Source organism: Drosophila obscura, unplaced genomic scaffold (assembly GCF_018151105.1).
Source record: "Drosophila obscura isolate BZ-5 IFL unplaced genomic scaffold, ASM1815110v1 contig_25, whole genome shotgun sequence".
Classification (NCBI taxonomy): Eukaryota; Metazoa; Arthropoda; class Insecta; order Diptera; family Drosophilidae; genus Drosophila; species Drosophila obscura.
In genome coordinates, this window is record NW_024542812.1 from 1,355,114 (window position 1) to 1,379,573 (window position 24,460).

Sequence of the window (24,460 nt, forward strand, 5' to 3'; positions counted from 1 at the left end):
TGCGAATGCGAGTCGGTTAGCTTCAAACAACATCAGTCAGGGGCTGCCAGGCAGCTATCGTTGGCTACGAAATTGAGCTGCGTCCATCGCCTCTTCGGTTTAATGGCATCGATTGTACTCCGGCACGGAGAAGACCTGCTTCATTCGAGAACAAGAGCAGGACAGGCCAATCGGGCTGCTGGCAGCCCAATGGAATAGGAAAATTAAAAGAATAACGGCCAGCAAAGAAGCAGGCTCAAACAAAAAGAGCCCGCCCACACAGGCAATATTCTAAGAATAATTTCGAATCATGAAGAGACATATACATAAATCATATATCAAATCATTTATCGTTGGGCGAAATACTTTTGTAGTGTGCCAACGAATGAATTCTTCTTATTTGTATCTTCGTTGCAGCTCTTAAACGTTTATAATACTCGAGTGGATTTATAACAGCCCATTTGGGAGCATGATAAAACTTATTTTATTTATGAACATATTTTATTTGCTGGACTCCCATGGGGAACCAAAGGGGCTTGGTTTGGATTGGGTTCTTTGGAAACAAATTGGAACTGCTTGCTTAGTTAGTACTTCGGCACAGTTCGCACAGTTCGTATGCAAAAATGTCGTGGCTCTTGCTCCTGGCAATGAATTCATTGAGTGATCAAATCATCTTGAATAGCATCAGAGAGGATTACTGTGAAATATACTGTAAGGATGCATGCAGCAGCAGTTCCGGTGACAGAACGTGCCGCAAAGATCGATCATCTTTCATCACCAACGACTACACAATGACCCTGGACCAGGGACACTTGACAATCGAGTGGAATAATGCAGACACCGACACCAAAGAGGGGAACTTCGTCGCCATTTCCAATGAAACTAATGTCAAGCTACTGAGGTTAACTGTGGGAGTGTCTAAGAACTCCCCACTTCGTCCAGGAGTATTTTATCTGAGAGATCTTGGGGTGCAAGCAGTGTCGACATACAATTTATTCGGTCAACACTTTGAAATATATGAGAGAAATGTAAATTATTTGAATGGATCAAAGTATCTTACGATTGCCGTCAACACGTTTACCGATATAATTCATGAATACATTCGAACGAGCCTGAATCGTCTAGAAGGGATTGCAATTTTTTATTGGGGACCATACCAATACTCCGAACTCTGGATAAACGAGACTATTTTTGCAGGCAAAACAAATTTAAAAGATCTGAAATTTAATAATGTAGATATTAAAAACCTTACAGCCAAAGTATTCAACGGCTTGAAAAACTTACAGACATTAAATTTTACCAGGACCAGTTTAGAGGATCTCTCTTTCCTAAGGTAAGACCAATTGATACAATACACTAGAAATATATGTGGGATATAAATATTATTTATTTGTTATTATTTCTCTAATTTAGATCTGAAACTCTTCAAAAGAGCTTGGTGAATGCTGTTCTGGAGGTCAATCAAAAGGTGGATATGAAATATTTCGAGGGTTACTCCAAGTTAAAGTTGATTCAGGTTAATAAGTACGAACCCTTTGAGAATATAACAGCCATAATTTGCAACAGGAATCGAGGGAACTGCGAATTCACCCTCGGAATCAACGATAGAAAGTGCCCCGCTGAATGCCAGTGTCGATTTTATTGGGGAAATATGACCTTGCATATCGATTGTTCGAAGCGTGGACTTACCTATGTCCCACCATTGCCAGTCCCTATTACTGGAGGAGATGCGGCTCTGAATTTGAGGGGAAATGATATAAGGGAGCTGCCCATCAATTCATTGAGTGGATATAATGAAATAACCAGTTTAATCGTGTCCAATAATAGATTAACTAGTCTTGGAATTGATCGGCTGCCAAGTAAACTGAATATTCTGGACATCAGGTACAACAGCATCCAAACACTCGGCAAAGATGTGATCGAATATCTCTCGAATCTTGCGGATTTCCTGCAGTGCGGCAACCAATGGATCGTCCATTGCGACGACCATAATCTGATGCAGTTTCTGCACAAAATTTACCTTCGATCTCTTAAGGGTAATCTCGCCTGGTGGGCGGATACAATAAATCTTCATCATCTGAATGCACCGTGTCCCGATGGATGCGATTGTTGCTTTAACCGGAGCACGGATCACTTTATGATCGACTGTAGGCATGCTGGTATCAACTATTATCCCCAACTTGCGCACTCCATACCCTACAATGCCATCCTGCAGTTGGATGGGAATAAAATAAGCAGCATTGAAGACTCATTGGGTCACGCTTCTCTGAAGAAACTTCATTTGTTTGAGAACAGAATAACGTACTTGCCATTCCACTTGATTCCCAAGAACATCACACATTTGGATCTACGAAAAAACATGTTGGAGGCTCTCGATGACAAGGTGGTCGATTTATTGAGAGATCGCGAGGTCCAATTATCTGGAAATCCCTGGTCATGCGACTGCAGGGCAAAGGCCTTCCTTTCATTTCTGAGGCAAAGGGAACCGCTGGAGTATTCCGCCGCTCTGGATCGTTGTAATATATATTCAGGAACGTGTCCAGAGGACTGCATCTGCTGTCTGGACAATTCTACCTCGCCTTCATTGATTGTCGACTGCAGATTGAAAGGACTCACAGAAATACCAGAACTACCCATACCAATATCTGGACAATCGACTCTTCATTTCGAAGGGAATTATCTCGGAGCATTGCCCTCCCATTCCCTGCCCGGATATGCCCGGATAGGCCATCTCTATCTGGCCAACAATCGACTAACTGAGATCGATCAACTGCCTGAGAATATAACAACCCTCGACATAAGAAACAATAGCATTTCGTTGCTGAGCCATCGGATGAGAGTCTTCTTCGATGTGAGAATAGCCGCCTCCACCCAGCTAAAGTTATTCTTGTCTGGGAATCCGTGGACTTGCACTTGCGAGGACAAAGATTTCCTTGACTTTGTGAAGACTCGTTCGCTGCATATGGAAAACCTATCCGACATCTACTGCGGTGGCACGGGCCAGCTGCTGATACTCACAGATGAGAGTCATTTGTGCCCTTCAGGCTTGGTTCACTATGTGACTCTCACCATTTCGTTCATGCTAATGGTCCTAACCATAAACTTGATCTTTTACTTCAAACAGCCAATCCTGATCTGGTTATACGAGCACAGAGTATGCCTCAGCCTGGCCGACGAACGGGAATGCGACAAACTAAAGAGGTTCGATGCATTTCTGTCGTTCACCCACAAGGACGAGGAGCTCATTGAGGAGTTCGTGGAGAGACTGGAGAATGGCGGCCACTGCTTCAGACTCTGCTTCTATCTGCGCGACTGGCTCGTGGGCGAGTCCATTCCCGAGTGCATCAGCCAATCTGTCAAGGACTCGAAGCGCATCATCATCCTGATGACGAACAACTTCCTGCAGTCGACTTGGGGGCGACTGGAGTTCCGACTCGCTCTACACGCCACCTCCCAGGATCGATGCAAGCGATTGATTGTGGTCCTCTATCCCGAAGTGGAGAACTTTGATGATCTCGACAGCGAACTGCGGACCTACATGGTGCTCAACACGTATCTCAAGCGAGATGACCCCAATTTCTGGAATAAGCTAATATATTCAATGCCCCATGTTCAAGTGCGACGAGAGCCTGAAACAGAAGCAATAGAGCTTTCTTAAATATATCTTAAGGTGCTCGTATCCTTCTAATATTTTCTTTCGATTTAAGCAGATTTTTTAGCATTTTGCATATATATTGTACATTGTTTAAAATTAAACAATTACCATTATTTGGTTATATTTATGACGGATTTATATTAACTCTTAGCGCTTGTTACGTGTGCCGGTACGGTCCTATACTCGCTTTAACTCCCAAATTTGATCAAATTGTAGCCGCAGAGTTAGAATCGCGAGTTTTTCAGACAAATTCGAAAAAATTCCGTTGTCACTATCAAACAAAAATATATATCGTTATGAACGCAAATATGAGTACTGGTTGTTGGATTTTTCAAGTGTTGGAAAATGGATTCACCATAGCATTTCATTAATTTTTCTCGGTATATTTACGGCATATTTTGAAAATGACGTTTCTGAGGTTCCAGTCACACTCGACAAAACAAATTAAGTGAAATATTTATTTTTCCATATATTAATATACATTTGAAAATGACCGCCAAATGAGCCATATGTTACGCTTTCCCGTAATATACATTTGATTTGTATGGGAAAAATTTCAACAGCATGGGGAAATGAATTGGCAGCATTGTTCTGCAACTTTGGCACGAAATGAGCAACAATTTTCATACCTTGGGAAAATGGTTATTACGGGCTTGAGATATTGTTTGTAATTTCAGGCTCCAATTAATGCAGAAACTACTGTCTTTTAAAGACATTAACGAATTTTTGCAGCTCACGGGTACTAGTAATAGGTATCAGAACCGGGATAAATGTATTTATAAAACACAAAACATGTGCATTAATAGGTACAAAACATGTCAATCTAGGATAAAATCATAAATAATGTTTCAATGTAGCTTGGAGGAAGTAGGGTATACTAAAGCCCATACGCATAGAAGTAACTTGGTTGACCAGCAACACTGACGTCACATTTAGTCAAAATTTACGTTTTATGCTTTGGCCGTTTTTGTTTTAACCTTATTATGTAAACAATCCAATGAAAAAGTGTTCTGAAAACTAAGCAATCCTGAACAAAATGTATTGAGGAGTCGGATAAAATGATGTGTGTAGTGCTGAGAGTCCCAGCTAGCTAGTAATATTACACCGAATATCAAAATCGAGGAATATCAACGTCGAATGTTTTGAAAAAAACAATCGATACTATCGTAATAGTATCGGGCTCAAATAATTATTTAAAAACCATTGAAACCTATTAGGAACTTGTCCATTGTAAAAATTAGAAGCCACCTGTCGATTTGTTTACAAATTTGTCTTCGTATTTTAGAGCAGCCAATCCAAAAACATATCAAAAGCGATATATCATGATAGTCTCAAAACCATCGATAGTTGAGGATAGCAGCGAAATATCGATACTATCGATAGTGGCTCACAATTAAACGCAGAAATGAGTCCGGAGAGCGTTTTGAGTGCTCTCTGGGTGCTCGACTGGGTCATGGCAAGGTATGGCCCCAGTATTAAGACGGCCAAACTTTTTGTAAGGGCCTCGTAAGGACCTCACCCTAGCCCCGACGAAATAAATATACCATGTTTGCGTGAAAGCACAAAATCCCGCACGGTGAGTTATGTGGTGAGGTGGGTATTTTACTTGAAAACTCTGGATTTTGTGACGTCATACTCCACACCTCATACCCTTATCCTTGCGCCGCAATCAAAAGTTCGACGCACACCAAACAAAACAGCGCAAGGTGTAATCGTGAAAAGTAAATAAAATATTTACAAAATAAAGTACCAACAAAATGGCTTCTCGCAGGCCGAATCGCGTTCGCTGAACAAGACAAGCCGCTGTATTGTATGCAAAAGTGTTGAATTAAAAGTGTTTAATAGAAATTACCTGAAATTGGCGTGTAGTGGAGTGTCCGCCTTGTGGGAAATGTGCAGCGGCGTGCAAGTTGGTGTGTTTTGTGTTTGTAAATTGTACATGAAATGGTTCTAAAAACATAACAAGAGTGCAGCGATTCGCCTCTTACACACACACACACACAAAAGCAAACATTTGTACGTGCGTAATGTAATTCCACATGATTCGGGCATCTAAATTTATGGCCTGCTTGAAAGATGTTTTGTTGTGTGCGCCCCCGAACCGTTGCGTTGCGCTGCTTTATTTTCTAGCGGGTCCGTCCATCCGATGTTTTGATTTTCGTGATATTTTCCATTGCGAGGAAACGCCGTGCTTTGGGGGTTGCAATCTGCTGCATTTGCCGGCTTGTTGCGTCAAAGGCACTCACTACTAATGCTCCTCCTTTCCCTTATCATTTACAATATTTCAATTTAGCAACCAGAACAGACACCTACACAGTTGCACAATTGCTTATCACTCCGCTACTCTACGCCAACAACAATTTGTCCAAAGTACTCACACACACAAACAAAAAAATCCCAAGTACAACGCGATCACACTGCGCAACAAAACAACAGAAAAAACAACGCTGTGATCGCAAAAATGCAAATATATGTATACCACATATAAATAACTGTGTCCATGTAAACAAATCGAAAATATAAACATATTACCGCGTGCAAAAGCGTTGCGTGGTTTTGCTGCACAGTGTAATTAATACCCCGACTGAAGTTTTTTTGATGTGTCTGGTCTTAAATTGTTCCCTCTTGTTCTCTCTCTCTCCTTCTTGCAGTACTTTTGTGTGCTATAGATAATGATTATTTGTGCCTAACAAAACCCGTGGAGACGACGATCGGTTCGTTTCGGTTATTTTTACTCCAAATGTCTTGGAATTTCTGAGATTGTGTCCATAAGAAAATGGCCCGTGCGCCATTCAGAAAGCATACTAAAATCGAACCCCAACTGTGCCAACTTACAATCAAAAATACAACGAAAGCGGCAAAATGTGCAAATGCTAGTACTTATGGAGGTGGTGGATGGAGTCCACCCTTTGTGATCGGCTTTCTCCTGATGTGCTTTGGCGTCTCAGATTCTTTACAGTACAAAAATGGTAAGCGTATATACATTACATACAATACATTATTCCATAACTATATAACTATTGATGGCAGTGTTTGAATTTTCCTACAAGTCAGAATGAGTGTGAGGGAGCCATATGATGCACCGCAAGCAAGTTCATTAACACGCACAGGGAAAAGATCCAAAGCAGCAGCAGAAGGAGTAACAAATTGACATCTTTCCATCCCTTTCGCACCTCTCAAAGAGAGCACTTCGTTTGACTTTGTACACGTGCATGTATGTGTGTGTGGTTTCAACTGCACTTTTCTGCTTCCCTCTCCCCACCACACTCTTCCCGCTTCAGCTTTGCCTTAAGCTCTCTCCTCTCATTTTTTTGTTTCTTGTCAAAGCCCTTTGGCTGACAATTTCTGTGCTCGGGAAGCCTTTATGAATAAACAACAAGAACAACTACTTATTTAGACTGTAGTACGCACTCAACTTGATTGCACTGGGCATAATTTAGTGCCTTCTTTAACCCCCTGCCTGCCACTTTTTTCGAGTTGATGCGACGCTAATGAGCTGAAAAAAGAGGCATAGTAATAATTTAGTAGTTATAATAGTATAGTACAAGTAGACTCCCGGGTAATTGCCTGCCGAGTATTCTTCTGCTTCTGGCTTGCCTCTGCACATTTCAAATTCACAAAGCATTGACCCAAGCACACAAATTTTGGGGGAGGCCTTTGCCGGGCACAGCGTCGAAGTCTATAATAAGGCTGGCCACAAAGCGCCTTTGTCAAGTGGAGCGGGAGCTGGTTGGTGCCGGAGGAACAGAAAAGTTGGCTCATTCCCGTTGGTAAAGTTAATATGGAAAATGGCAAATGGCAAATGGACAAAGGCACGAGTATCGTTCAGCTTTGAGAGTGGACGGTGGAGTGTTTGGTTGAAAGATAAGCCAGGGGTCCTCCGGACTGGAGTTGTCGGAGTCCCGAGTGCTCCAACATGCAGTGGGGCGCCAGCAAAGCAAGTGCCTGGCTGCCGGGCTGCCTGCACATCAGCCACATCAGCCTCCCGCCCGCGCTTCAAGCAATGTGCAATAAAAAATAAACCGACAAAACTTAAAATTGTCGACGGGCATAGTAGTAGAGAGTAGAGAGATGTGGAATGTGGAAGGAGATCGGTAGAGAGCTGCTTCGCTTCCGAAAAAAGCGCATCAAATATGTACACAGCACACACAAAAAAAGCTTTCTGTATTCTCATCTCTCTTTGCCTCCCCCACTCTAGCTCTTAGTATGGGTATGTATGTGTGTGTGTGTGTGCGATTTACTTTCTTTAACACTTTGACGCGCGCACAAAGTGTTTTTGCCTACGCTGATTCCACTGCTCCGCACCCTGCTGCCCCCTAGGCCTTGTCCTTTTTTGCAGTAACTGACGTTTTTGCTGCTGGTATTCCGTGTGGGTGGATGTGTGTGGCTCAGTGGGCTTGTTCGGGGGAGTGGAAGAGATTTGGTCTTTCGCTCTCTTTTGCAATTTGCTTTTGCCTCTATTTACTACGCCGTAGTACGCGCCCGTGTTGTAAGTAGTGTAGTAAAAGGCGCACTTCAAAGCCGGAGAAAAAACGCCTTTGACGGAATTTTCCGACCCATCTCACTCTGCCCTGAGGACCTAGCGTTTCACTGTTGTTGACATTGATTTTGATTTCATTCGAGTGTGCAAGCAGTTCCACTTTTGAGCCGCTCCCACACACACACGCACACACGCACACACTTTGCCAACACTCGTCCTTCTTTGAAAGGGTTTAAGAATGAAATCTTAAATTTCGCATACTATTTACATACATAATTAAATACAATATCAAAATCACGTAAATGATGTGAGAAATCTATACAACATCCTTAAAACTTATCAAAAAGAGTTAACTTATCGGTTTTAAAATATTAAACATCAACTTTGAACATTTTCTATCACCAATAAAAGCATTTTAATTATTTTGTATTTCTGTAAAATGACGAAAGAACGAAGAAAATTTGTGTCTACTTGCATCTCCTTTTCCATACACATCCATACATACATATGTATGTATGTACAATATTTACCTGCAATAGTAACTAAAAATGTATCGAAAGGCTTTAAGAAGGAAAAGCATGTGGCCCAAAATTCCAATCTAAACTATTTATTGATTTAGGCTGCAACTGGGCAAAGCAAATGCCCCAAACGCATCGCAAACACAATTTCGCTCTAACTAACCTAATCATTCTGTGGCACCGATGGATTCCGTAAGCCAAATCTCCGGCCCCTCACCTGCACCGTACCAAGGCCCGCAGCACAGCTGCACCGAGTATCACTTTGCAATTTAAACAATAATGTTGTGTTGCATGGGCCATCGTAATCCATGCTTGTGTGTGGGTGGGTGGTTGTGTGTTTGTGTTTGCCTGCCACCGCATGTATTCGGTTTCAATGCAGCATCCTCCGCATCATGCACATCGATGCCACATTCTGATGCATGTTGTGTGTCTATGGGGGTGTGTTGTTGGCCTAGCCACTGACCTCTACGCCTGGCAGAGGTGGAGATGCAGATGAATGGATGGAGGGAGTGAGTGCGTATGTGTGCGTAATCGCCAGCAAATTGGCTGCCGTTTACAGTTGCGTACACAGCGTGGTCTCCATATGCAAATATGCTGCATTAACAACAACAACAGCAGTCAGCAAAAGCATCAACAACGGCAGCAGCAGCAGCAAGGAGAGAACCGACCCGTCTGACCAGCTTTTTCCTGCTTCTCCTTCTTATCATTTATCGTAATCTTGTAATGACGTGTGTTCCACAAATGTTAATTACAAAAGGGAAATGGCGATAGGCCAAAGGCATGGACCATCCATCTCTGCTCTGCCCCTTGCCTGCCCTGCCGTTCTCTGCCTTTGCCATGGACACTGGGCTCAAACCAGATATCGGAGCATTAAACGTTTAATTAATCGGCATGGTTTGCATTTCATAGCAATTCAAAGCCATTAAGAAATTAATCAGCCATTTAGCATTTATACAGAAACTCATCCTTCAGGAGATCGAGGTCCCAGAGTATAGGGAAAAGACCATCAGGGATGTTCTAAATTGTAATCTTTTATGCAAATTTGAATGGATATGTATGTATTAGACATAAGTAAATAACTTTCTACCCAAGTGTAATGAGACTAACGCCAAAATATTAAACAGTTTTAACTTTGTCTATCCGGTAATGGTGTTAATTGATCTTTCCAACACTCCAATAGCAAACAGCTGCTGTCCTCCACAGCTATGGCAAAATGTACCTACATATGCAACAATAATTTACCCAACAAGTTGCCAATTTAAAGACCCAAAACATGTCAGCAAGTAATTAAATTTCTATACAATTTGCATATCTATAGGCGTGCAGTGCAGGCAACCCTGCTGCTACCCTTGCCTGCTCTTCCTCTTTGGGTATGTATGTGTGTGTGTGGCTCTGGCTGTCTGTCTGGTGTGTCTGTGCGAGCCACTTAACATAGCCGTTGGCGTTGGCCAACTAACGAACCGAACGAGAAACAGAAACAAAAAGAAGGGGATTCGACAACAACAACACCACTTAGAGATGAGCAATATATGTACATATTTTGGGTAATAAAGTCACAGTTTAAAATCACAGTAATACAAATGTCCAGAGGTATATTGGCCATCGCAGTGGAACAACGTACATATGTATATGTATGTATATACATATATCTGAAGTATCTATTCGATAGCTAGGAGTGACAGCGGAGAGTCGCTGACATCGCTCATCTCTAAAGAGCCTTTTTCAGAGCCGGGGCCCTTGCTAACAAGCTCTCTCTCTCCCTCTCACCTTCTCCTTCATTCCACTCCCTTCGTCTTCTTCTTTACGATACTGTTGTTGTCTACCTTCCTGCTGGAGTTTCTGCTGCTGGTGCCGCTGCCGCTGCTGTTGTTGTTGTTGTTGTTTTTCCACTGCTTTAAATGTCTGCGCGTTCGTGCGTTGCTTGCAATGCTGCTCAACGCAACGCAACGCAGCGCAGCGCATAAACATGCACATCGTTAAGAGACCCTTTTGGGGGCCAGGTCGTCTCCTCCACTCCCCCACTCCACTACTCCGCCGCCTCGCTTGCCATCTCGTTTCGACCGGTGACTCGTTTCGAAGCCGGTCATTTAGAGGGGCCCCAGCATCAGCATGAGCCTGCCCTCACCCTCTCGCACACATACGCACACCCAGCCAAACATACCCAAACACACACAAACACTCACGGAGCAGAATGTTTTCTCTTATTTCTTGTTTTCGTTTTTGGCTTTTTGACTGCTCTTTGTTTTCCTGTAATTGTTCTGACTGCCGTTCTTTAAGCAGTTCCTCCCCGCATACCCTATAGGGCGAGCTACTATGACTTTGGAGCAGCACCTAAGTATCCTTAGTCCTTAGTCCTAATTCAGGATCAGCAGTCGGAGGAGTCGGTTATATTTTAGGGGGGTGCCACTTCATATCTCAGCCAGACATAGCTGACATAGAAATTATCAAGCTGCAGGGTATTAAAAGCTTCGAACCCCCAGCATAACAATAGCCCGTCTCTTTGGCTGTTATCGTGTTCTCATTCCGTTGGCTCCTGAGGTTTATTTGTTGGCCAAAAACCCCCGCCATATGGTCAGCAGAGGCGGGGTCTCGGTCTCGTCTCTTGCAAATGTCTCGAGTTTCTTTCGCTGGAGCGTCATCTAATATTGCTGAGAGGAAACATTAATTCGCAGCTTGTTGGCAGGATCGGATCCCTCATGGCCCCGACTGACCTGCTAATTTATGCCCAGTTCCTTTGCTCTTTCCCTGCGCCACTCGCGTCCGTCGCCTATCTGGGGAAAAAACCAATTTAAACTTTATTTATGGCTTTTATTATTTTATGCCTTCTATTTTTGGCATTTTCTGCTGCTCTTTTTCCTGCCTTCGACTGGCGTTTGTCAATTTTTAACCTGTTGTGCATACTAATTTGTCGAGACTTTGTTTTTTGTTCGTGCATATTTTGTTTTCGGTTTTTGTGCTTTTTTCTGGCTATCCCTGGAGACCAGCGCCGTCTTCTGTCTCTATAATTTAAGTGACACTTTTGAATGATTTGTGGTCCAAGAAAAAACACCCTTACTGACTTTTTAATTAACTTTTCTCGAATATAAATTAGGGTTCCTTAAATACATATTTATTGATATTTTATAGGATGCTTGTCCTGAATGACAGCGGGGCTAACAAAAAAGCTTAGCAATCTTAGAAATCTGCTCACCAAAATTCTTTTGCTAACTCATAAATGAAGCTTCGAAACAGAAACAGTATTTCAACAATCTGATATTCATCAGCATCATTAGTTATAGGTCGGAACCCCGAGCTGAACCTCAAAGAGCAACAGCCCCCAAAGCCACATAACCAGAGAAAACCACAAAAACTAATTTATCAAATTGATTGTTCCCATGCTTTGTTTTAATGATCTTTGAACAACAGAATGAAGAATTTACCAACACTGTTTGGTGAGAAAAAGTATTAAAAAACTAGTTTTTGATATTTATTGCAGATGAATTTTTGTCTAAAATAAACGCATTTTCTTATGTTCTGCCTTTTTTCACTGGCACTCACTACTCACTACTCTCTCTCTCGCTCTTTCTCTCTGTATCGAAATACCCTCTGAAAGAGTATTTAAGAAATACCCATCAATGCCCAATCTGGTGGGGAAAATTCGTTTATGTCTCGTTTGTGAGGGAAATTTAAATAGCCATGGAATGAAGGCGGCAATGTACATGCAACAATACATACATATGTATGAACATATGTATGTATGCCCGAGTACTAGTATGGCAATGCAAATTGTTTATGAAGCAGAGTTGTGGGCCATAAATTTATATAAAAATTGAATGCAGAATTTAACTGCAACGCCAACGCAAAAATCAAGTAAATCCAGTAAACAGATGCAAAAACATGAAAAGAAGACTAGCGTCTGGGGGGCCGAAGCTCTTGATACCCTATTTAAACATTTGCCATTTAATTGCCGATCACGTTCAGAGATGTGTACAAATAAATGGTTTATTCGTTGGTTTTTGGAATAGAATCATCATACCCTCCTGCATACCCTGTGTATTGGAGCTACTACTTCTTCTTCTGCTTCATGCTCTCCTGTGTGATTCTGTGCATGAGTGTGTCTGTATGTAAATCTATCAATAAACGCATTTGTAATTGTTACAACAACATTGCCGTCCCGCTTCAACCAATGGCGCATTGCCAGACAGCATTCAGAGACAACGAGGAAAGACAAAGGAGAGGAACCACAGCAAGAAACAGCAAGAAATCATTCATTTCATTAATGTGTTGATATACAAATTGTTGGCCATTCGCCTCCCCCCCAACTGCTCCTGCCCTGCACTGCCATGCCATGCCCTTTCCCTTTCCCTTGTGTAATGTATATAATTACTCTCTTATGCTGCATTTTGCCGCTTTTGATGCTGTGATGTGATGCTGTGCTGTGCTGTGCTGTCTATGCATGCTAATTAGTAGCAAACGAGAGAATTACCAGCAGCATCCGTTCCTTTCTCTTACGCTTCCTCTTTCGCTATCTCTCTCTCTCTCTCTCTCCCTCTCCCTGTCTCACTTGTGCACTCGCAATGCCATTAAGATGGTCGCTTTGGTGGCATGGCATGGCATGACATGATGACTCGTCGGCATCTTAATAATGACATTTATTTGTAACGTGTTAAGATTTTACAGAAATTGCCAGAGCCACAAACATGCAACATATCTGGCCATAACTACCTACATACATACATATGTACATATTCCCTGTGCTTTCATATACTGTACCATATACTCGCATTACCTCTATGAATAATGTAGTCCGTCTTTCCTCGTGTCGGTGTTTCTGGGTAATTTTCAACAATTTGCAGCCAGAGCCACAACAATTTCCATGGCCTGATCGACGAGCCTATTACCATTGGTATGCGTAATAACTTTTGCTGTGCACACGGGAATCACACTAGTCAGCAAATGTTTCGAATATGCATGGGTACATATGTATGTATGTACATAAATATGTAGAAAATAATGTGAACATATTTACTACTTGGTGAATAGTTGAAAATGGGATATAAACTAAGGGTTATAATGGGATATAAACTCCCCCATGTTTTCCCTAGAACAAATTGCAATTTACCCATAAGCGAATGGACACATGAATATGTATGTCTGGTGGAAGTATATGGGGGTACATAATATGTTCCTTAGTACTTAGATATCAGAGTTATTTTGATTTTAATTAAGAATAAAGTATTTTCCATACGTTGATACATTTTTGTATATTTTTTATACAAACTTTGTTAACCAGTTTAATATGATGCCTGGGAGCACCTTCAGTCCAATTCAGCCATCAACCGCAGCTGCTGTCCCGCCGCCTTGCTCTGCCGCCTCGCCTTGTGTGGCGTGTATGGGCGTGGCTTTTGCAGGTGAGGTAGGTGCGTGTGGCCGGGGATAGCGAGCGAGTTTCTGTTGCTGCACATCATGGGCAATTGTTATAATTTGCCACATATTGAAATTGAATTGCCATGTTCTTCTCCCGTTCTGCCATCCATCGCTCACTCACCTTCACGGTAAATGGAATCGCGCGCTTGGCTAATTTTGCATTCATGCCTGCGTCTGGGTCCGCGTCCGCGTCTGCCAGGCAGCCAAACATCTCATTTAGTTCGTTTGCATGCCCGTACAGTCTTGGTTGCAGTTGCAGTTGCAGTTGATTGCAGCTGAGGTTTGTATGGCTCCCACAAGTTTCCCATTTCCATTTCCCCTTTTGGAATTCGATTTCGATTGGCCCGTCATTGACAGCTCAGAGTCCGTCCGCTGCTAGATCTAGATCTAGTTGCTCTAATTGAGAGCGTGGCTGAGCATTGGTTCGACTCTCCATATAAATCGATATAAATTTCGCTTATGACACCTCCACTGACAACTGCGACTGACTGCGTGCTGGGGCTGGGGTCTCCGGGCTCCGGGCTCCGGGCCTTGTTTAATATGCATGGAAAGGTGTCAAGTCGCGACTCCCAAAACAAACCCAACCCAACCAAACCAAACCAAAGCAAAGCCCAAAACAAAACAAACATGTTTTGCCATTTCAAGTCTCCGACTAAAGACTGAGGAGACATCATCGCATTTGAATACAAATGCCTCTACGCTTGGGACAAATCAGCTAACAGTAAATAACCTGTTGCGTTTGTCTTGCGCCATTAATGTCAGACTTCATTATGATGATCCGATCTGCACGGATCGGTTCGGTTGGGCCATAGGACATAAAGCACCGAAAACAAAACGCCCGCAACGCCCAATGAAAGGGAATTATATTTTTTGGCGAGGTAATCTTACACCCATTAAACGGACACTGGAGAGCTCAGATATCCACACAGAGAAGAGACAGAGAAAGAGACAGAGAGAGAGAGAGAGACCCAAAAGACAGAGAACGACTTCATTATGGGGCAAGCGAGGTGGAGCTCAGATTACATGCGTGCCCGAAACTAGAAACAAAACAAAAATCTTTAAAACAAAACAAAACAGAACAGGCTGGAAAGGGTAGCGGGCAACGGGTAGAACGGGGAACAGACAATGCAAACACAATCATTATCGAGATTACGGCCGAAATTTATCGGCAACGAGAAGATGATTCCCCGGCACACCTCCCCCTCAACCCTGCCCCAAAGCTCCAGACTCCACAAGACTCCAAAGTTCCTAACGAGCCCAAAAGAGATGGCGACGCGACGCAACAACATGCTCAAAAATTGTTGACTGGATTTTCTGTTGGTTCTTTCGTTTGAGTTTGAGTTTCAGTTTGCTTTGTGTATCTGTATCTGTGTGTCGGTGTGTCGGTGTATCTGTGTGTCAGCGTGTCTGCATCTGTGTTCCCTTCCTTTTGTCTTTTGGGTCTGGTTTGTTTAGCAGCTTGTTTGCTCTCTCGCTGCTCGCGCGCTACCTGTGGTTCCTCCAGAAGGGGCTCCAACCCAAGAGGTTCCCCTGTTTTCGTCTGGTCTGTGTTTGGCTTAGGGTTTGTGTTGCTTTTTGGTTTTTATTTTATTTTTTTTTGGGCTGCGCCCACCAAAACGCCTCGAGGCACTAGCACCTAGCACCTAGCACCAGCACTCGCACTCGCCACACAACAAGCTATTTTACGGGCCAAAAGCTCGTTTGTTTTGTATCTGACTTTGCTTTTGTGCCTAAACAATAAGCAGAATAGAAACCGTAAAGAATTTGTATAAATAAAAGCGTGTAGGGGCGTAACAAGCGAATATAATAATTAAAATGGAATCGGACAGGCAGGCAAGGCAGCCGCCAAAAGTAGCCAAAAGAAGCTTTCAACAGTTGAACAAGAGACCGCAGAGTCGGAACAAAAATCCATTATAAATGCTAAATTTGTCAACTAAATGCGAACATTGTTAACCAATTTATTTGCATGTGAAAAGTCCCAACAAGCCGTACCTCATACCCATTCCCGTACCCGCACAATAGAGTATAGTTCTTGAAGCTTGAAGCCAGGTCTTAAGACATGCAAAGTACATAATCCCTCGCCATCTAGTTTTGGTTAGTTTCTGGGCAAGCTTTTGTTATGCTAAATGTGACAGGGCAGCCCCACTCATAAATTTGATATAAATTAACATTTTCTAACTTCAAATTGGGTGGATTGGGAGGGTATATGAAGATGAAGATTTGTATAGTTTATACATTTATTTTATAGGGTAACACTTGCCACAGCATGCCAGTGTTGGTCAACGCATCCGCGCGATGACGGAGCAATTAGTTAGGCCAGCACTTTGCTGGGGGGACCAGCGCATAAATCTAAAATTGATTTATAAATTATGGCCTGCCTGGGCATATCCCCATTCCCAACAAGCCAAGTAAATGGCAATAAAATATCAATTTGCAAAACTTGAACATCGCATTGCCGTGGCCGTCGCCGTGGCCGTGGTCATCGCCTCGCCACTTTTCCGTCCTGTTCCTGTCCTGCGATGTTGGTTGGTTGGTTGGTTGGTTGGTCGTGTTGGTTGGGTCGCCAGCTGAAGTCGCCACTGAGACTGGAACACGGGGACCGGGACCGGGACCGGGACCCAATTGCAAAAGTGATTTGTTTTCATCGAGTGCTGTTTGCTCTGCCTGTTCGGACTGCTCTTGTGGTCCATTTACTTTAACAACACTCTCCCGGAGGAGCGTCTCAGGATATAATTTATGCTGTAATTTACAACGCAACTACAGCGACTGTTGGCTGTCTGGTCCTCAGCCAGTCTCCTCCTGTGGCAGACACACCGATTTCCATACATGGAGACAGCCAAGCAGCTGGCAAGACAAGTCAAGTGCTGCTGCTGCCGCCTGCTTGGCAATTAACCAAAAGTAAATCTTGATGTCAGTTGTTGTTTCCTCGTCTTCTTTTCCCCTGCTGCTAAATGTACAAATTTCAATTTTAGCTCGTGTGCTCGAATTCCAGTTCCAATTTCGATGCCAATTCCCTTCAATCAGTGTGCAAATATTTTCAATACTTGCGATGTTGTAGTGCCTGGTCTGGCCTGGCCTGGCAGTTTCAATAATTCAATATAAATCAATTCGAGCTACCGCTTGGTGGTGCCTGGTGTTCGGTGTTCGGTGTTCGCTGCTCGCTGCTAATGGCCACAAGTGGAGAAGAGAAGTCGTCTCAATGGCTCCCCAGTTGGCAGTCTCATCGATTGGCTTTTGGGTTTGTTTTCTGTGCACTCTTGTACCCTTGTACCCTTGTGCGCTCGAGTACTCGAGTTGTTGCTGCTTTATTCATACGAGTATGTATAGATTTTTCATTTTGCACAAATGTTTTTACTTCTGACAGCTTCCCCCCCCCCCAGCCCAGATAGGAGCCAAGAGCTGGAGATCGGTTCTGTTCTGACAGAGGCCTCCACTCGAGGATGCTTGTACAAGTAACTAATTGAATGTCAATTTGTTCGTTGCCTGCCCCCCAGTCCCAGTGCCCAGTACCCAGTACCCAGCCACACAATCCTCCTTCTCCGTTTCCCTTGAAGCTGTCATTCGCGCCTCATTTTGTATGCCTGTCACGACGGATTGGACCCAGACCCACAGCCACAGCCACAGCCAGAGCCAGAGCCAGACTTGGGGCACTTGGCTTGGCGCTGCTTTCCCGTTTAAAATCCCATTTGTATTAACATATTGCCTTTTACAATTCCAATATTGAATCTACATAATAGGCCACTGCAGCAGAACTGCATACATGCATATTTACTTGACTTATTTATTGTAAATAAATAAGTACATACATACATATGTATGTATGCATGTATGTGTATCTCAGACTGAGCAAAATGGCCTGTTGGTATTTGCCAATATTTGCCATTCCTTCGTCGTGCAGAAATTCAATTTTAATTAAAAAAGGCAATGGAATTCGAGTAAAATTAAATGAAAATTGTCTGCACTACATTATATAGTATGTATGTCGGATCCTATGATTATTCTCAGTGAATAATTTAACTACGAAATTATTCTCAGTGTATAATCTTCTGTTGGCTGTGTCTACTCTCTGCTGCTCCGTTATTTCCGTCGTTTTACTGTTCTCAGAGAGGATCACAAGAGCAAGGCCAGAAAAAAAAGAGAACTAGTCCTTTGAGCTTCATAACACAGAATGCCGAATGCTGTGAAACTCTCACAATCAACTGATTTCGTTGCATTTTGTGCCTCGCAATTTAATTTAATTCCTATGCATGGTAATGGAAATTTTAAAGTAAAATAAATGTATAAATAAATTAGAATAATTGATTAAAATTACTAAATTTTGGTTGCAACTGGCTCTGACAAACGGAATCCAAGTGGAAACGATGCATTTCTACGAAATAGTAAATTTAATAAGCTCGCAGCTCCCAGCTGTCTGCAAATTAATTTAAAGCATCAAGCAGGCGCGCAGAAATATTAAATTTACAACTTTTTGTTGTGTTTTTGTGCTCTGCCCTCGTCTCCCCCCCCAGGAGCAGGTAGAGCGACCAATCACCACTGCCAGGCCCGCATTGTGTGTGTGTTGGCTCGTAATTCAAAGCCAGTGAGGCTTACAGGGCGAACTGGCAGCAGCAGCGGAGCACGAGGAGGTTGCTGCAAGCCCTGCAATCTAGATGGGCAACACTTGAGTGCTGGAAACTACTATAAAACTATGCTCGGTCGTGGCAGCGGCAGCGGCAGCGGCAGAACGAGGCATATTGCCATAAAATTAACGGATGCTGGGCTGCTGGCCAGAGGTACAACTGGAAGGGAACAGGGAACGGGGCAGCAGCAACAGCCAGAGGAGAGCTGCAGAAAATATTAACACGATATTTTCCGAGCTACAACGATGGCTGGCTGGCTGGCTGGCTGTCTGGCTGGCTGTCTGGCTGGCTGACTGGTGCTGTGCTGCACCTCCTTCTGACCAACCCACATCGTTATCATAATATGAATGGTGGTAGCCCGGCCCCAGTCGTGCCCCGTGTCGAGGCAGAGGCATAACCAGGGCATGGCTGGGCAGGGGCAGGGGCAGAAAGAGGTAGAGGTACCTCTGCTTGATTATGAGTGAGTGCGGCAGCCATGGGAACAGAACATGGATGGGGAGCATAGCATATACTAGCAGCATGGTCATGTGCTTGTCTGTCGCATCGCAACAGCCTCCCTCTCAACCACTGCCTGGCTGGCCTGCCTGCTGACATGTGGGTACTGTCTCCACCAGTGCATCGTGGATCCTCATCCTCCCACCAGTTCATATTATGGTGCTGGTGCCTGGTGCATGGTGCCTGGTGCCTGGTGCCTGGTGCTGCCATAGCTGATAATGATGCACAGCACATTATTCGCTGACTAGGCTTGTATCCTGATGCTGCCACAGACTATGCCCAGTGCTGTCCTGTGCTGCTGCCTGGGCTGCTGCTGCGTTTGCATTTCATTCTTGCCACCGTTGTCACGTATTTGGGACAAGTATTTAATTAGGAAGTGCTTACGTGTAAGCGCTTTAAGCAAGCACTACAAATGCATATGATGGAACGTTTCCCTCGCGCTTAATAAGTCATACAAAAAACATGCAAACTGTAAAGATGGAATCAGAGCAAGGGATTACGGGGATGATTGCGAAGATGCAGCTTTATGGAATAATAGTTTTTGATTGGAAATGCAGGTCTTTATTTATATATTTGATGGAAGGAATTGCTTATAAAGCCAAGTTTAATAGTGCCATCTTCCTTGTCCATTTCCACTGAAGAGTTATTTGCTGCTAGATTATTACGAGTAGTTTCAGGCTGGTTAATGCATAATATTTACAGATATCTCTTTCGATTGTCTTCATTTGGGTTTTCTGTTATTAGTTGTTTGGTTTCATTGTTCATTTGGATAGTGGCAAGAACATGGGCTAATGGAGCCTGCAGAACAAGAGACGAAATAAATACTCAGCATTGATTATGTAACAATGTTTCGGTACTGTGTGCAGTGTACTTAATTGGCTGTGCTATTAGCTTTCAATTATTTATATTTAAACGCTAATATTCGGGGCTGCATGCCCCCTAATTTCCAGATACTTTTGTCCTCTCTCTCTCCCTCTCTGTCGATGAATAGCAACATGCAATAATAAGCACTCTCGAATATCCATTTCATTCTGTTCCAAGCCATTGGAATAAATTCCACAGTTTTGAGTGGAAGGAAGTCCAAGTGCTCGTCTCTGACTTTGACTCGAAATTGATGCAAATGTCTTTGGGGGCCTCCGAGAAGCTAATGACAGTCAGAGGAAGCAACGGCAGCAACGGCAGCAACAGCAGCCACAGCAGCAGCACTGACCTCTCCACACCTAACCAAACCAAACCAAAGCGAAGCGAAGCCCCCACAACCGCAAAAATAGTGCCTGAAGGGCAGGGAAACGCAGGGAAACTCAGGGACAGGGATGGCTAACGACGACGATTTGCTTTTAGGCCACTGTCATTTCCAATGCTGTTGAGCTGCCTGCCCGAGATCTCTGAGACTGAAGCTCGTTTGCTCGATAGCCCACTCGATTTGAAGACCCTGGAGGCGGTTTACCAATGAGCTGAAGAAATATTTTCCAAAAACGCCTCCCACCAGCGACAGAACGAGCAGCGATGGAGACTGGAGACTGCTTCTCATCGAGATGCGGCGGGTGTGATAGATGGGGCGGAGGTGGGGAGGGGCTGTTCTGCTGCTGGTGGCTGCTGCTCCTCCGTAGACTTTGACTCTTCCAAATTGCATTCAGCATCTTTTGGTTTGGGGCTAGAGTTTGCTGCATGTCTGCCGCCTTTTCCGTGTTGTCTTTCGCCTTGTCAGTGTGTGTGTGAGTGTGTGTCTCTGTGTGTGTGTGTGTTCCTTGGATTTTTTTCTTTGCTTTTTTTCGCTCTTCTGTTTTCTGTTGGGGGCCCACAGCACGTTTTCCTTTTGGAAAAGATAACAAACCCAATCGCTTGTGCAACATTTTCAACAGTTTTGGCACGATTCCTCTCCACCACAACGACTCCGTACTCTGTGCCAGTGCTCTAGCCTCTCGCTGCCTCTTTCTCTGTGTGGCACCAATTTAGGGAATTCTTTTCGTTGCTTTTGCTGTTGCTGCTGCTGCTGTTGCTGAATCCCTGTAGCATATCCATCCATATTCCTGCAACGTTGTCTTTGCCCTCCTCCATTCCACCTCATGCCTGCAGTCCGTCGTCCCATCGTTCCCTCAAAGCGTGAACGAGTGGAGTTTTGGCAAGTCTTTCCGAACGTGCAAATTGCATGCTGTGCGAGTTAATGGCGTTTCGGAGAGAGGGGCTCGTTCCCACAGGAGAGAGAGGAGGAGAGAGAGAGAGAGAGAGAGAGAGGCGAGCGAGTGGTGTGGAATGGCATGGCATGGCAGGGCATCGGATCGGATGGGATGGGATGGGTGTTGATGCTAACGAGTTGAGAGAAAATAAAGTTCATGACTTTAATTTTTTTTTGTTTTTTTCGGGCACGTCTTCTTTTGGTTTTGCGCCTTCCTCGTGATTGCTGGTTCCGGACTTGAACCTAAAGCTCATCTGAGATACTATATCTACATATTTCTTCATGGCGTTGTTTTTTTTTCTGTTCTGCTCTGTTTTGTTTTGTTTTGTTGTTTTTTTCTGCCATGTCCATGTCCATCTGCATATTTAAATGTTCCATCAAGCAAATGGGAAAATCGCATTCGTCCACCGCCCATTGTAATATAATGTTGAAGATTTTAAATAAAACATGAACCAAGGCTGAGGCAGAGGCACGGCACACAAACCAGCAAAACAATGGCCCCAAACAGAAACAAAACGCCAGCCCACGAATGCCTCCTCTCTCTCTCTCTCTCTCTCTCTGCCTGCCTGACTCCCTTTTGGGCCCCCCAATTGCAATTTCCACTTTTGGCACGGCACAGCTGCAGCCAAGGTTCGTTCTCCTGCGTCCTCCTGGATGGAGGAGGGCTTCGGTTTGGGTATTGTTGAGTTGATGATGTTTGCCTGATAAGTGGGCTGAGAGGGCTGCAGGCTGCAGGCTGAAGACTGAGGTACAGTACAGAGGCCTGGCCTGTGCTGCCTTTCCTGGTTTTGGCATAAATTTTAACTTAATAATGGCTTGGGATGGTCAAACTGTTGATGCCGCTGCTGCTGCTGGGGCCACACTGGACCTGTTATCATTTTACAACACTGTTGTAATTTAATGTAATTTTCTCTGGGTGGTGGGGGGTCACACTCTGCACTTAAGTGTGCCCACACACACACACTGAGCCAATTTTGTAATCGTTTTAAATGTTGTTTGCCATTTTGTGAGCCTTGCAGCTCGCTCAGCGGCTATCTGGATGTCCCAGAACCAATCAGACGCCTCTTACATGTTTATGTTTCGCTCTTTTAATTGTTAATGCGAACGTAGTTTAGGCCTGAACGGTGTTCTCCGATGTGCTGATACGTACGAGACGGGCTGACTACTTTTAATGCATTTTGAACGCATGCCCAGGTCCCACATGCCACATGCCCCATCCCAGATCCCAGACATGCCATCAAAATTCGCATTGGTAGTTGCTACTCACTATTTTTCATGCCCAGGACAAGCCCATCCAAGCCAAGCCACACGAACACGGACACGTTGATTTCCATTTTGGTTTACGCCACAGAGAGATTATTTTGCATTTTTCCCCGCATCCACATACAACACATCCACACAGCACCATCCACACATCCACATCCGTCTCCGATGCTCGTCGTCTCCCTCTCGATTTGTGGTTTGTTGATTTTTCTTATTCAACGCTCCATCGCTTGCCATCAACGTTGCCTCCGCTCTGCTCAGCCTCTGCTCTGCTCCTCCGCTCTGCTCCGCTCTCCTGCCTCCAGCTACGATCCGTCCGGCTCTTTGCTGTCAGCAACATAATCATTATGGTCTCTGGACCGTCTCCATCGACTCGGGGCTGGGGCTGTGAATGGGGATGGGGATGGGGATTGGCAATTGGCGTTGCGGCGGGGCCAGGCCAGGCGTGTAGCGTATTTATTTTAACGTTAATGGCCAGTTGTCATATCGGTTGAGCAGACAGGGAGACTTAACCCGCCCACACCCGCCCCCCAGCCCCCCTCTATTTTCCCCATCCCCATCCATCCGCTCCATCAGCAGCACGCGGCGATTACATTTTTAAGTAGGTGTGTGAAACTTTTTCGTTTCAGTGATTTTGGTTTTAAATTAAAGCTCTCCGAGGGATGGGATGGGTATGCGCAGGCAGATGCAACGCCAACCAGGGCTGGCACAACAGCTCAGTGGGTTCAGTCATGCACAAGACATGCATTTGGTTTGTTTTTGTATTCTAGGACATTCTCCTTTGCAGTATTAGCTTTTGTGGGTTTCTAGTCGAGCAATGGTTTGTAATGGGTCATGCACACGACATGTACTCGTGTTTTATTTTCGAGTTCTCGGTCAGAAGAATAATACCCGATGCAATGGGAACAGCTGGAAGCAAGGAAATGCTGATATGGAGCATCCTTATCTACATCTTGTAGCAGCATTCGACGGGGGGGATTCTTTCGGTTGGATGCTCCAGCAGCAGCAGCAGGCGACAACAGCAAAAAACGACAAAAAGCGAAATGTTCGAGGAAGGCCTTCGCCCGTCGTCGTCGTCGCTTTGCCCTTGATAACCATTAACAATTTGGTAAAACTTTAAAAGAAACAGCAAAGCTGGAAAAAAAAAGCATCACGAATACACGAAGCGAAGCACAGAGAAAACAAACTTCATTGGTGATCATCACGGGGATGATTATTACTATCTTACGCAGGCAGAAAGGCAGGCAGCCAGAAAGGCAGGCAACCAAGCATATGTGTTAACTTGAAGTTAAGTGGATTCGCCAGAGTCTCTACTGCTGCTGCTGGAGCTCCTTCCACCTGCCTTCTCCTGCCGCTGCTGCTGCTGCTGTGGGCTGCTGCTGCTGCTGCTGCTGCTGCTGTGGCTGTGCGGAGGTGCCTCTTGTCGTTGCCAGAACATGGAGCATTCATTCGCTTCCCTCTTCGTGTTGATAATTTAAATGAGTGAACGAGAAGCTGGAGCTGCTGGTTGGATGGCTGGCTGCCTGGCTGGGATCCCTTGACTGAGACTGAGTCTGAGACTGAGACTGGAACTGCCTTTGTATCTTTGCATTTTTATCTTTTCCTTTTTTTTTTTGTTGTTTTTTGTTTGCCCGTGTGCCTTGTTATGTTGTTCTCATGTTTCCTTCGTGTTGTATGGTAAAATGCACAAACAAAAAAAATACAAGAAAAGCAACACAGAAACCACCAACATTTTCACAAAATTGCTTTCTTTCGTTGGGCTTTGGGCTTGGGTTTGGGTTTGGGTTTGCCTTTGGCTCTGGCTTTGTTCTTCTGTTTAGTGTGCAGTGTGGTATTTGTGTCTCAGTTTTGCTTGAATAACTTTGGAGT

At 44.2% G+C, this 24,460-nt stretch overlaps 2 protein-coding genes across 4 annotated transcripts in view; both read left to right on the forward strand.

Annotated features, from left to right (window-relative positions):
* The first annotated feature begins 770 nt into the window (after positions 1–770).
* Positions 771–3,626, forward strand: LOC111075587 (protein toll-like). The gene is made up of 3 exons (XM_041594325.1): positions 771–880; positions 1,393–3,520; positions 3,597–3,626. The coding sequence occupies exons 1-3, from the start codon at positions 771–773 to the stop codon at positions 3,624–3,626; spliced, it is 2,268 nt and encodes a 755-aa protein (XP_041450259.1).
* A 1,329-nt stretch (positions 3,627–4,955) lies between these two features.
* The window catches only part of LOC111075574 (low-density lipoprotein receptor-related protein 6), a 29,883-nt gene continuing 10,378 nt past the window's right edge, over positions 4,956–24,460 (forward strand). The window contains exons 1-2 of one of the 3 annotated variants that reach the window (XM_041594253.1): positions 4,956–5,444; positions 6,286–6,603. In XM_041594253.1, the coding sequence (XP_041450187.1) occupies positions 6,411–6,603 (193 nt within the window). In that variant the 5' untranslated portion in view covers positions 4,956–5,444; positions 6,286–6,410. Of the gene's footprint in view, positions 5,445–5,472; positions 5,548–6,285; positions 6,604–24,460 lie in introns of those variants that run through there. The other 2 variants (XM_041594254.1, XM_022368936.2) reach the window with 2 other exon arrangements.

Excerpts from the sequence above, each read along its gene's own strand:
- LOC111075587 (XM_041594325.1), top strand. The coding sequence starts at position 771 with ATGACCCTGGACCAGGGACACTTGACAATCGAGTGGAATAATGCAGAC. Across the intron at positions 881-1,392 it reads ACTAATGTCAAGCTACTGAG|ATCTGAAACTCTTCAAAAGA; the intron begins GTTAACTGTGGG and ends TCTCTAATTTAG. Across the intron at positions 3,521-3,596 it reads GCGAACTGCGGACCTACATG|TGCGACGAGAGCCTGAAACA; the intron begins GTGCTCAACACG and ends CCCATGTTCAAG.